General features: G+C 34.4%; 1 protein-coding gene across 6 annotated transcripts in view; it reads left to right on the top strand.

Annotated features, from left to right (window-relative positions):
- Positions 1-13029, top strand: part of NAV3 (neuron navigator 3) — a 267108-nt gene that overhangs the window by 98299 nt on the left and 155780 nt on the right. For all 6 annotated transcript variants that reach the window (XM_065630337.1, XM_065630330.1, XM_065630320.1 and 3 more), the window contains 2 exons: positions 7571-7643; positions 11422-11599. In XM_065630337.1, coding sequence (XP_065486409.1) covers positions 7571-7643; positions 11422-11599 — 251 coding nt within the window. The remainder of the gene's footprint in view (positions 1-7570; positions 7644-11421; positions 11600-13029) is intronic.

Below are 13029 nucleotides of genomic sequence, written 5' to 3'. Positions count from 1 at the left end.
GATAACATCGTACAGCAATACAGTGTAATGAAAATACTACAACACTTTTGGAAGTAAAATTTCATGACAGCTTTACACAGAAAACAGGTAAATCAACAACAATGCCAAACTGAATGAAGCACATGGCATAGAGGGTGTTTTGTATAATGATTGAGGGTACTGACTGGTACTTTTACAAATAATTAAAATAAATCTTACCATATTTTATAAAAAGTAAATCGAAATTGGTCACTTTTTATGGAATAGATACCTTTTGTCCCACAGAATATGTACAATTACAAACACATTAGGGATTTTTTATATTTTAATTGTATTACCCTTTATAATTTTTTTTTCTAAAGAGGTGAGCAGAACTTCAGATGTGATTAACATCTGTTTTTAAGACAAGAACAGGGGATTCCAGTTACTGAAGATTGTTTCAGTGATCATTTAAGAATCACCTAGACTCCGAAACACTGTTGAATATATGGCATTTGAAGAATGGATAGGCAGACGGATAAAGACATGGGACTGGGTAATCCATTTTGATACAGTAGTTTTAATTTGGAAAGATGCTTTTGGCTTCTGTTTAACATCCTTGGTGTAAGCCAGCTATCAGAAATGCGTGTTTGGGCCCAATACTCAGCTTGACAAAATCGTAGTATGTACAGCGCAGATGTGATAGTAAGTAGAACAGCAGGGGGTGTATTCAGTTATCACTTATTTGAAATGGAAAAAATTCCTGAGTTGTTTGATTTTTGCTTTTTGGCAAAGAAAGTACTGGAGCTCTGCCTATTTCGTACATAGTGAGAAAAGCTGAATGTCCACCTGCCTGGTTTATGAAATCTGGCTTTGTTAAATAATCTTAATGATAAAAATGAGGATAAAAAAATATGTCAATATAGTACTGCAAGCATATTCTCTTTATATCTCTGTCTTCTAGCTTTCTGTCCCTATGCTTTAAAGAGTGTCATAACAGGAATATGGACTAGTGAAACCAGCTGGGAAGAAAACTCAGAAAGAGCAAAGCTACAAGGGAAATGAAAAATCTAGGTGTTTCCCACACCACAAGTGACTAGTCAACTAGTCACATTGTGCGCAATGGATGAGTCAATTAAGAACAGAAAGTGAAGCGAACTTGTCCTTCTCAACCTCTGAGAACAGCTTTAGGTGTAGCAGGTTGTGCAAGACTGTATGTTTGGCAAAAAAAAATAGACCTTTTGGTAGTGTGTGTGTGTGGTAGGTTTAAAGAGGTATCTGTGAAAGTGTACATGACCAGTTCTCATATTGGTCTCTATTAGGCAAGGGAAGATGAGAGCTTAGGCCATTCCTACAGCAAAAAATGTTCCCGTTTCTTCCGGAGCATTCAAATAACTAAGTCTACCATGAAGAGTTTCATTCTTTCGCCAGCTCCAACATGTGCACCAAGAATGCTTTTATCCACACATGAAGACATATTGGTTACTTGCCTGAATCTCTGTTCTTTTTAGAGCCTGCAATTAAGACTAGAGCACTGGCACTTCACCTACTACTAAGGAAGTAGCAAGAACTCAAAAGCTAGTGTCTCCTTCCATGTTCGGCTCAAGTGAAAGTCAGACAGACAAATAGTATCTGCTCTTTTATTTTTCATTTGATTAATTTTATACTGTGTGTGTGTTGTGAATATTTAGAGTCCAGGATGCTACCTGTAAGGCCTGAATTGTATTTTTATTTAATTTTGATTCTACTAGTGCTACAGAATTTGAATGAGAATCAGCTGTTTAATAACAATACATTATTTTCTAATTTTAGATTAATTTAAATCCATTGACCTCCACAAATTTTGTTAGCAATGAATATCCATGGGAAAGAAGGAGTCAAATACAGGTCTCAGCTCAGGGTAGTACTCTGGGGAAATTTAGGAAGAAATTTTGCTGGTAAAGTGTTTTTGAAATACAATTACTGTGACACAGAATATCTCACGCTGTAATACTAATCTCAAAGGGCTACAATTTAATATTGGTATTGAAAAAAAGGAGCAACAAATACTGAACAGTTTTATGGAGTTTCTGTGCTCTGGCAGGTGACTATATATGTGGCTCTCTGGGTTTCTGTGACAGACTATTTCTGTAAGTGTCCCTAATCAGCCATCAGCAGAATTAGAAAACTTCTACAGAGCAAATAATTTACCAAATTTATCTGAGGCTTTAGGTCATGAATCAGAATGTCAGAACACATACAGACCTACAGAATATAGTGCTGAATGAAGTGCTAACAGAAATTACTATTTAACTTTTGCTGTTAAAATAATCAAGAGTATTTTAGGAGCATATATGTATAAAAACATTGTGTAATAATAAGGTGTCATATTTGTAAAGGTATCCCATTCTTCAGCAGGAGGAATCCAGCTTGAAGTATTCAAATAACAACTAACTTGTATATGTGTCTATATGTTCTTGTAAACCATGCTGTCATAAACTTAGCTAGAGAGTTAGTCAAATCAAGATATTTTTCAAGAGCTTATAAATACAGGAAAACGTAATGCTGTATTAGTCATCACTACTTGTCTTCTGAGCATCCCACAATTAAATTTGTTTGGAAGTGAAGAAAGTGTTGTCTGCCAGACAAGAGAGATGAAAGCTAATCTTGGTAACAGCAAAAATAATTATAATATATAGACGTATTCTATATGTTGAGTCACTGGTGAGTACAATCCCACAAATGAGCTCTTCCTGTAAGTCTGCTGACTGCTGGGTATTAAGTACTACTGTTTATCTACAAGCAAGACCCACAGTCTGGTTTACTGATTTATTTCTGTCAGTAAAATTTCAAATAGCTTCCAGTCAAAAGCAGATTACCCGCAACCACACAATGTAATATGTTGCAGCAGATTTGCGATGTATCTTCTTTGTATGCCATGTAATGTATTAATAGTATCAGAGTTGTCATATTGCTGCTTAATTGTACATCATCATTTGCTGAATACCCCCTTAAAATGTGGATATAGAAATATCTTGGGGCTCACTAATACTTACGACATAAGTATTTCAGGTGCTTTTTTTATAATGCTATGTGTATGAACAATTTTAAAAGGATCCGATTTATGAAAGAAGCTTCATACATTTTAAACATAACTCAGTCGGCTTAATTTAAAAAGCGTCAAATGACGTTATCTACCTGATGATGACTGCAGATCTTAATTCCTAAATTATCATCCTAGCTGAGTTTATCTGTACCCGTGATGTCAAAACCTTTCTTCAGTTTTGATAAGAAAGTGATTTTATTATCAGACAGAGAGGTTTTACCTCTTAAAATTAATCTCATATAATATTGATTGACTTTCAACACAGTTGAATAGCTAAGTGAACAAACATCTACATAACAATTAAGGTTTATTATATCGTTAGTTCTTTATCCCATTTATAGATTTTAAGCTTTTTAATGTGGCAGATCTGCTGTTCAATATACTGCACTTCTTCCACTATTTTGAAGCTTTAATATAAAATCAGTTCCTTGAAGCAAAAAATGTTAGGGATTGACAGTGATGGAGAGCTGTTCAGCAGCAGTCTGATTGTGGCAACCTCTACCTGTAGAAACAGATTCACAGATTTGAGTCAGTTTCTGTCTCTTGATATGTAAGATTTCAAGTCAGTCTGTATATCCTGAATTCTGTACTGTAATGAAAAGCATCTTCTGCTACAACACTTTGTAATTCTGCTGATACTATTTTCACTAATGAGGAACAGCAGCTCTGTTATAAACCCATACTTTTTGCAAGCAAAATTTATTACAGAATTGTGGGCATATGTGAGAGATAAAATTTTTTTGGCGTCTATGTTAAGTGTCACACTGAAAAAGCTTCAGCCTTTGGTGTATAAGCAGGTAGAGTTTTATATGCTCAGTGTCAGCTCTAGGAAGAGTTTACCCCAGTGTATAACCACCCCGCCACTAACTACTTAAATAAACATGGACTTCAGGGATTCATACCACTCTTGATTGAAACAGTACTGAGGAGTGGAAGCTGCTTGAAATCTCTTAGAACTTTTGTAATTGCAAAATTACTCTCATCTGTTAGTAAGTTTGAATAAGAAGTGTTTGGGGCTGCTAGGGTTTGAGTTCAAAGAATAACTGTGGTTTGCCATGGCAAGAAGTGGGTAATTAAAGCAACGTTTAGAGACATACTGAAAGCTTCAAAATGAGACAACTTTAAAGCTAACATTTTCTAGACTGAAGAGGAAAGAAAGTGAAAATAACCCAAGAATGCGTTAATGCACATCTCGTCGAATTTCCTAACAGTTCCTGAGAGTTCTATAGTAACTGCAGTTATTATCAGAAAACTGACTGTAAGAGTCATATTCTGACATTTTCAGTGTATTATATGGCTGTGACTTGCCACACTAAACTTGCTCAATTCACGAGTCAAAACAAGACTTTATTATAATGTTAACAGCGCAACCACAGTCTATTGTCTGAAAGTTGGCCACTGCTATTACTTCATACACCAACACTGAGCGGGATGACTTTGGGCCTAGGGCTTCTATCATAGTTCTCTCAGTGAACTACGAAGGAAAACAGAATTTGTTTTGTAGTTCTGCGGTATACTGAGTCATTGGTGTTCATAGTAATGACTAGTTTTGTCTGAGAGTTTGAGTCGTGACTTCAAAGACGTGCAGTAGAAGTAGACACATAAAGTAACCAGGTGTCATTTCTATAGGATATTGTTTCACCTTAAATGTATGTTAAGATTTATGTATTAGGTTTACTATTTACTAAATATTCAGGATTGCAGATAGATATTGAGATGTTTTCACAACACATTAGTGTTCAAATGTTCCCTAATAAATTAGGTTTTGTTTATAGCTATGGTCTCCTGAACTACTGCAGTGGGCACATGCCGATAATGAGAAACATCTTGGTTACACTAGGAGATCTGTTAGGAAATGTTGTTTCAGTTATTTGGAGATGGACACTACTGACGTCAGTCTGATTTTTCTTTTTTCTTTTTTTTTTTTTTTCCTTTGTCTTCCAATACTTAGTCGTAGAGCAAAATTTCCCATCTTTGAAGTAGCTGATTCTGCATTGTGGTTGATTCGAAAGTTCAAAGAGACACTCAGTTATACAGCTAATATCCAAACAAATCTTAATTTCTTTTAAATACTTCAGGACAGGAAAATTTCCATTCAAATTGTTTTCTTACGCAGTTGACATTGTTTAAAGGTCGAGTAGAAATATTTTCATCATGTGTGTTAATTTCACGAACGATGCAGGGCTGTAATTGGAGGTCGGGGCTGAGCCATCCCATTACCTTCCCATTGCCATCATGAGTGGCACCACTTTTCCTCTCCCAAACCATGCCTGACTCAGGCTGGGACATGCTCTCCCCTCTGCTGACTCCCGTGCTCATCTAACCACATGGGAAACCAGAGTGACTAAAATACATTTGCCTTTTTTGCTGGGCGAGTTTTCTGCAGGGAGCCAGCTCCTGGTGCGCTCAGAGACGCGCGGGAGCCCAGCAGAGGCAGCAGCAGCAGGGCCCGGTGCCGGGGAGGAAGAGGAGGTGAGGAAGAAGCAGATCTTCCTATTCTAGTTGCAGCCAGCTTTCAACTGACTTAGCCATGTCACAGCTCTACACCTTATGAAATGGCCTAGTTTTGTGGGTTATTTGTTATTTTGTTTTTCATTTTGGTCTATGGGGGTTTTTTGTGTGTATGTTGTTTTGTGGTTTTTGGTTGGTTGGTTGGTTGGTTGGTTTTTGTTTGTTTTTCTTGGGTTTTGGTTTTTTTTCTCATGATGTAAAACTATGTAAACATTTAAGAAAACAACAGAGGTCAGGCCTGACTCCTGCAGTTACTGTACTATGCCAGAGTTGGAGTAACCCCATTGATTTTAGGACGGCTATTCTGTATTCATAGCTCTACCAATTGGTGACACCTACCAAACTGATTTATTAGAGCGTTACGGTAAACCCCAATTTTGCAGTAAATTTAGTTAGTGTTAGCTGCAGTGTTTTTTCTGGTTTTGGCATTTTTTAAAATTGATTTAGGAGAGAGATTATCATTCCCTATAAATGGTGGCATGTCTTTGAAAACATGTGTTTGAAAAGACTTTACTAAAAATCTGTTTACTAATGCTTTGGAGCTTATCGTCCTTAAAAAACACATATACAAAAAATTGCAGGTATTTATAAGTTTATAAAGGGTACCTGTGGATCAAGAGAGTCTGTGTGAGCTTGTGATACAAACTTCTATGGTTGGTAGTAAATAGAACATTTATCTTCCTTTCAGTTAATACCAGTGTCTGAGAACAAAGGCAGAACTACAGTCATAGAAAGATGACAATAATAAAAGTCCTTCCTCCTAGGAGAGAAAGCTACTGCCAAGGATCGTGTAGCTTTTGTTCAAGGAATGGATTTACCTATCATGTTTTGATGGTTGAACACTGTTGATATGAGTTATTGTAAAATGTGTAAACATACAAATAAAATTAACTGTGTGGACTTGATGTACTGCAGGCTGATGGTTTTGTGTTGAATATTTCTTTCTTTATTTTAATGTTGTCTAGTGAAAATAGGTATTTAAAATATATTGTTAAACATTTAGTTTTATTTCTGTGGTTCTAATTGCCTTGAAAAAATCCACCAACATAAAAAACGTATTTTACAATCAAGTCTGTTGAAGGTGTTTGACATAGGACACCTCTCTATACATATTTTTTATGTTTTCATAACAGCATATTTAAATACAAAGTTGTTAGTTAAAAGATTTTACAATTTTAGGTGAGTATTTGCTTCATGTAGTAGATCCTCGGAGGGCTAGGGGAACCAGCTTGGGATGGTGATTCAAGAGAAACTTTTGGAATATTCTGGCTCCCTAATCTATTAGAAAAAAGACATATGAAAGGAGTCAAACTAGTTCTGTGATTACTCATTTTTGAGGCAGAGGTTTTATCCTTTAATTGATCTACATTTAGGCTACATGTTCTTCTCTTATCTAAAGTTCTTGGTCTTAACTGCAGATTTCTTATAAACTGCCAACAGAAGTCTGCACTGTGCCCTTCATTAAGCAAGCACTCTTCAGAGAAGCATAAATGTTAAATAAATTAAAATTATTTAGCATAAGATTTGAAGGAAAAAATAGAATAAACCACTGCTGTTACATCATTTTCACAGAATTTCTACATTGTTGCAAGGAAATACATTTACTAACACATTGGTTGGAGGTTTTTGCTTACATTTTTTAGTTAACTCTGTCACCCACATCTCCAGACGTATATTCTACGGATGCTTTCATTGCTACTTGTTTGTAGAACATAAAATTCAGTTTCATGTTAAGTAGGTGGGTTGCTGATTTGCCAGCATGCCATTCTGGATCGGGCATTTATGAATTGTTTTTAAGCACCAAAGTGGACAATGAAAGCTTTATATCAATTCCCCAATTAGCAGTAATCATTCTTGTTAAACTTTGGTAAAGAGCTGTACTATGCGATGAATGTAAAGTATTCATTCCTGGGCTGTTTCTTTTCTTTTTTTTTCTTTTTTTTTTTTTTTTCTCCTTGCATTTCTACATTTTGTCAAATAGTCTTATGCTGCTTGTTATTTCTGTTCATATTGCAGATTGAGAATGTTGATGTCTGCCTTAGCTTTCTGGCAGCCAGAGGCGTAAATGTCCAAGGTCTTTCTGCAGAAGGTAAGAGAAACAGATAATGAGAACAAATAATAGGACTTTTTTCTGAAAGCTAATTTTCTTAGTACAAATTATTTGCACCTAAATACCAAACACAGCTATCTTGAACAGCATGCAAATATAGATTAGTGACAGCGAGACAGTTTAGATTTCCTTTTTATTTTCCCTTGAAATTTAACACAGAAATTCAATATGTTTATGAAGCCTAAAACCATATTTTAAAATAATATGTTTTAATAGTATTAATCTTTTCATGTTATCTTCACAATATTAGATAGGAACAGAGTTTCCCAGGCATACTTTTTGGCTTGTTCGTATATAGGATTCAGAACAACAATCATGGATATGAGAGTCTCGCTCAGTTAAGTAAACGCAGTGAAGACTATTTTTTTAAGCATATTAGTAGTAGTAATGCCAGTAGGATGAGTCCAAAAATTATTTTATTCCTTTGATGTTAGGTATTAAGTGAAAGACTGAATGGTTTTTCTGCCTATATTATAGCCCTTTTTGTTGTATTACTCACCTAAAGTGACTGCCTAATGTGGTTACAACTAATTTAATAAATACATCAAATCAAATCCATTAAAATGTCTATTGTAATCATTAGTATGTAAAATTTGCCTTAGTAATGTAAAATTAAGTAAGGTGGATACTTTATCTTGTAAATTAATAAAATGTATATAAAAATTTGTCCTGTAACAAATTAAGCAGTTCTGCAAGGTGCTGTGCGCCTTCAAAATCCCTCTGATCTCAGTGACAGCTGAAGGCAAGAGGTATTAATGAGATGAAATCCTATATTTTTATTTTGCTTATAGTACAAATAAAAGCTAGAGGGATTTTTTTTTTTTCAGAGATGGTAATTTCACTATATTGAATGCTAACCAGTGTTTGATTTTGAAATGAACTCAAAATTGTTATCTTTCATGATCTCCACCTTTCCAGTACCTTAGCAAAAGTGTAACGTGGCCACAATGTGTACTGTCTATTCCTTTTGTCAACTTATGGAAAGCTCCTTAAGTGATTTCAAAGAACCTCTGTATATGCTGATGAAAGAGAATATCAAACATTTACATGTTATTGTTCACCTCAAAGCTGTTTAGAACTTGAAGGTTCTAGTGTAGCCTATTTTTACTTGCATATGAAATAACAATCAAATGTGTGAATAGAATTAATTTATTTCATGAGGATACTCTTCATTGTTTAACACCATGACACAGCGCATAACACTTTCTTTCTATAATTTGTTAAATCAACATATGAGTGCATTCTGTAATAACATCCTATATTCATAGCTTTGTTTTGCTTCAGAAAATAATTTTTAATACTATATAATCTTCAACTGTATAACTAAAAGCAATAATGCTACATATTGTTAAATGCAAAGACTATTTTTAAAAATTTCCATTAATCTTCAAAACCAAATTTTAATGTCAGACCTTGAGTTCTGAAGTAAGATTGAAAATAGTTTTGCTGTTTTGCAGTCAGTCATTAATCTAGTGTAAATCCTCTAATAACTTTATAGTGATGTGAGTGCAAGTTGTCACTGAAATGTGATTCCTTTAAATATACCGTTTTCAGCTTGTTCAATCTTGAATATTACAATTTCTCTTGAGGAGAAGAAATTGAGAAAAATAGACTTCTTTATAATGAAATTGTCAAGTTACCTTCATAGCATTTTGTCGGAAAATTAATATTTAAAAATCCATTCAGTCTAGAAACCATAACTCTGTTTCTTGTAAGAGGCTTTGGGAAATACGTCTTGTTACTACTGGGTGATTTATTAATTAGCTGTTTCATGAACAGTAAACCATGACCTTAACAAGGACTGAAGATTTCACAACAAGTCTCCCACCTCATTTTGACAGTTGAGCAAGGAGGTCTAGAACAAAAGTAATTTTCATATCTTGACTGCAGAATTTCAACTAGAGAACTCAAATGAGAAATACTAAGACAGTTACTATAAACACTCTTCTCCTCTTCCCTGTAAGTGTTTAGCAGATATTAGAAGATTCTGGATTTTTTCTGTTGAAGAGAAATCTTCCAAATTTAACTTGTATAAAAGCAGGAAAGAGAAAGAAGTTCAAAACTGGTAACATTAGAACTAGTAAAAAACACAGTTTAACACAAAAAGAATGAAATTTTATGTAAAACATGATGAGTGGGATTTAACAAGCAAAGGGTTCTTTTTCTGAGCATTGTGATGCAAAAGTATAGCAATAAATAAACTAGTATCACATACAGAAAAAAGAATGAGAGCAACTTGAATATTGAGAGCTATGTGTTTTTCTTGGGTATTTTAAAGGAACTTTTAGATATAGGTTTTATGTGTTCCTTCATAATGATCTGCCTTGAAACCAATGTGACTGCAAAAGTCACTGTTGCTTAAAAAGCTTTCTAATTCTGAGAAAATTCTTCTGCCTATCTCTGGTGGTCTCATGGGGAATCAAAGGTCCTGAAGGAACTTCATAGGGAGGATGAGAAAGTATGGATACTTGAAACAAATTTTCATTTTGCAAAGTATATTCCGGTGTCCAGGATTGTGTTTGCTTTTGAAGAAAAGGGTTGAAAGTATAACAGTTCCGGTGTTTGCTGTCTTGGTGGTGTATGTAGTAATATTTCACCTAATCATATTGAAAGGAAGTTAATGTGGTTTAAAGGACATAAATATGACAGTCATTGTTTATAAATTCTGCTTTAAATATTATTTAGGAATGGTTGTGTGACACATACAGCTCAGTATTTAGATTTGCAGGGAAGGCAGAAATTTTGGATTGTTGCATGTTAGGTTACAAGGCCACAGGCCTAATGAAAAAATTTCACGAGAAGTTCAGTGTCAAAGAAAATTAATAATGAGGTTATGAACAGACCTAAGTGCTGCAGATGGTTTCATTAAAGCCTCCTGAGGCTTCTTTTTTTGACACAGAGATGCTTTATGAGCAAATGATAACATTATCCTTTTAAACCTTCATCTCAGTCTGGGGAAAGACTAAGAAAGGAATAGGAGACTTGAGAATGCTGTAGTGGCTCACCAGAATGTCATATGGGTAGCTACTTCAAAACTCATGTGAAAGCTATAGTTTTTTAAATCTTCATTAGTCAGTAGTAATAGCAGTGTAAAATGGAAAGCTAGAAATTCATGAAATTGGGAAAGTTCAAAAATGTAATCATAAACACTACGGTCACCTTTTTTAATATGTATTTTCCACTGATCTGCTTCTTTCATGTTCCTTGCAAAGTCTTCTGAATATATCTGTGCTCATCCACAAGACTGTCACCATCTCCTCTTTCTGATTTTTCTAAAAGTCATTGCTTACTCCCGGCACGCACAGAATGTGCCCAAAAAGCGAGAAGAGTAATTTAAATCCATGAGGTAGAAGGGATGTGTACCTAAGGCCAGAAAGATTTCAGATTTTTCTGAATGCCCCTCTGCTTACTGGGAATATTTGTGCTGTACTGAGGCAGGAATATTCATTTCAGATCACGTATGTTGTTTAAGGTTCAGTGTGCTCTTCTTTATGGCCATCTACGTATGACTTAATTAGAACGTTATCAAGATATGTGTGTATTGCAACAATGATACCTAAATATGCAAAGATTATAACAATCAATAAAGTATCAGTGATACTTAACATAACCCTGATATTAGAGACAAATGAAGATATATAAGGCATAAACACGTATAGCTATAAGTATGTATGGAGATGTTTTAATGTAAAATTGTTACAAAACTGAAGTCTAAACCCACAGTGTTTTCACTTCTTTTTCCTTCTTTTTTAAATAGAAATAAGGAATGGAAATTTGAAAGCCATTTTAGGGCTGTTTTTCAGTTTGTCTCGGTACAAACAGCAGCAACATCATCAGCAACAGTACTACCAGTCTTTGGTGGAGCTACAACAAGAAGTCCCTTCATCGCCAGCTGAAATCAGCCAGTCCAAAACACACCAAGATATGCAGTCAAGGTAGGTTAAAAAGTTAATTTTCTCAGGTGTAAAAGCTTTTTCTTTTGTCTGTTAAAAAGGACACAAAATTGCATCAAAAAACTAGGCTATCTTAAAAGACTGGATTTTTCCTTTTTTTTAATCTATTTTTGCAATGGATGTAGGAAAATAATATCTTAAATATTTGTTTGTTATTAAGCTTGCATTTCTTGGAAGTAAAGCTAGAGAGAAAGCAGAGAGCATGCCAAATTAAATTTAGTTCAAATTTTAATTAATTTTAAGGCATTATTACACTTTATTATTGATTCTACCATCCTTTGCACATTAAGCAAACCCTGAGGTTAGTATACAAGTTATTTTCATGTTTTCCTCACTTACACAGTTCTACATCTAAATAAGCAAGTTCAAATGATTAGCAAAATACATGGGAAAAAGGCACAATTATTAATTTCATTCGTTATAAACTGTTTGCATCTGCATTCGTTCTGGTTTTGAGTGCCTAATTCTATTTGGATGTTTTCTGAAAGGGAGGAGAAATGGCCTCAATCTAGTTGTTTATTTTAAGTGACCGGTTTATGGTTTAGTTTTAGGAAAGCAAAGCACCCAGCAGAATCCTTAACCGCTGAATTACATTGCTTTCAGGCTGAAGCTGAAAACATATCTTTAGAAGGTAGTTGCTTACTGGATGAAAGAATTAGTTTTAAATGCAAGTATCTATTTAGAAAGAGTATTAGCAATGTATACTTTATTCAGTAAGTAAAAAAAAAAAGCCATTCACATGTAGAACTATGCAAAGTGTAGTTTACTGAAGAGCTTTATATACTACTGTGTTGGGTTTAATACTTGTGTGATATTTTTGTTTGCTTGTTTAAAATTTTTTGCATACTTACTGAACAATTATGTGTCTAGAATGTGATAAATCAATGACCTATTAATAGGATGGGTTAAAAGTATCAGACTGCAATAAAGAAATTTTGGCTTTTCAGTCCACTCATATCTAAATTACCTTTCCATGTTTATAAACACTTCAGCTAAGAAAACTTTTCACACTTCAGCCTCATAGAAACCTTTTTCTTGAAACTGGAAAAGGTGTGAAAATATGTTTATAGGACAATGTTGCTGATGGCATTTTAGTTACTTCATTTGATACAAAAAATGAGATCCATTTGTGTCTGCCTTGGGCATTACAATGTGAAATGCATTTTTTTTTCTCTGCTACTGAAAAATAATGTTTTCGAATGCTTTGTTTGTGAAGTTTACTATTCAAGTGTGATCTAAGGAATTATGGTGTGATCCTAGAAGAATCTGACCACTCTCAACATTTTCTGAAGTTGAATTTCTGTTTTCTGAAGGATATTTAATGCTGCATAAGAGGCAATAACGTCTTGTTATTCAGAAATTGTTTTTCTTACTGTAAGGAAGACACTTTGAATGAAGGTCTACAAGTGTTC

Source organism: Caloenas nicobarica, chromosome 1 (genome assembly GCF_036013445.1).
Source record: "Caloenas nicobarica isolate bCalNic1 chromosome 1, bCalNic1.hap1, whole genome shotgun sequence".
NCBI classification, from domain to species: Eukaryota; Metazoa; Chordata; class Aves; order Columbiformes; family Columbidae; genus Caloenas; species Caloenas nicobarica.
The sequence above is the reverse complement of the archived record's forward strand: the minus strand, read 5'-3'. Positions and strand labels throughout refer to the sequence as shown.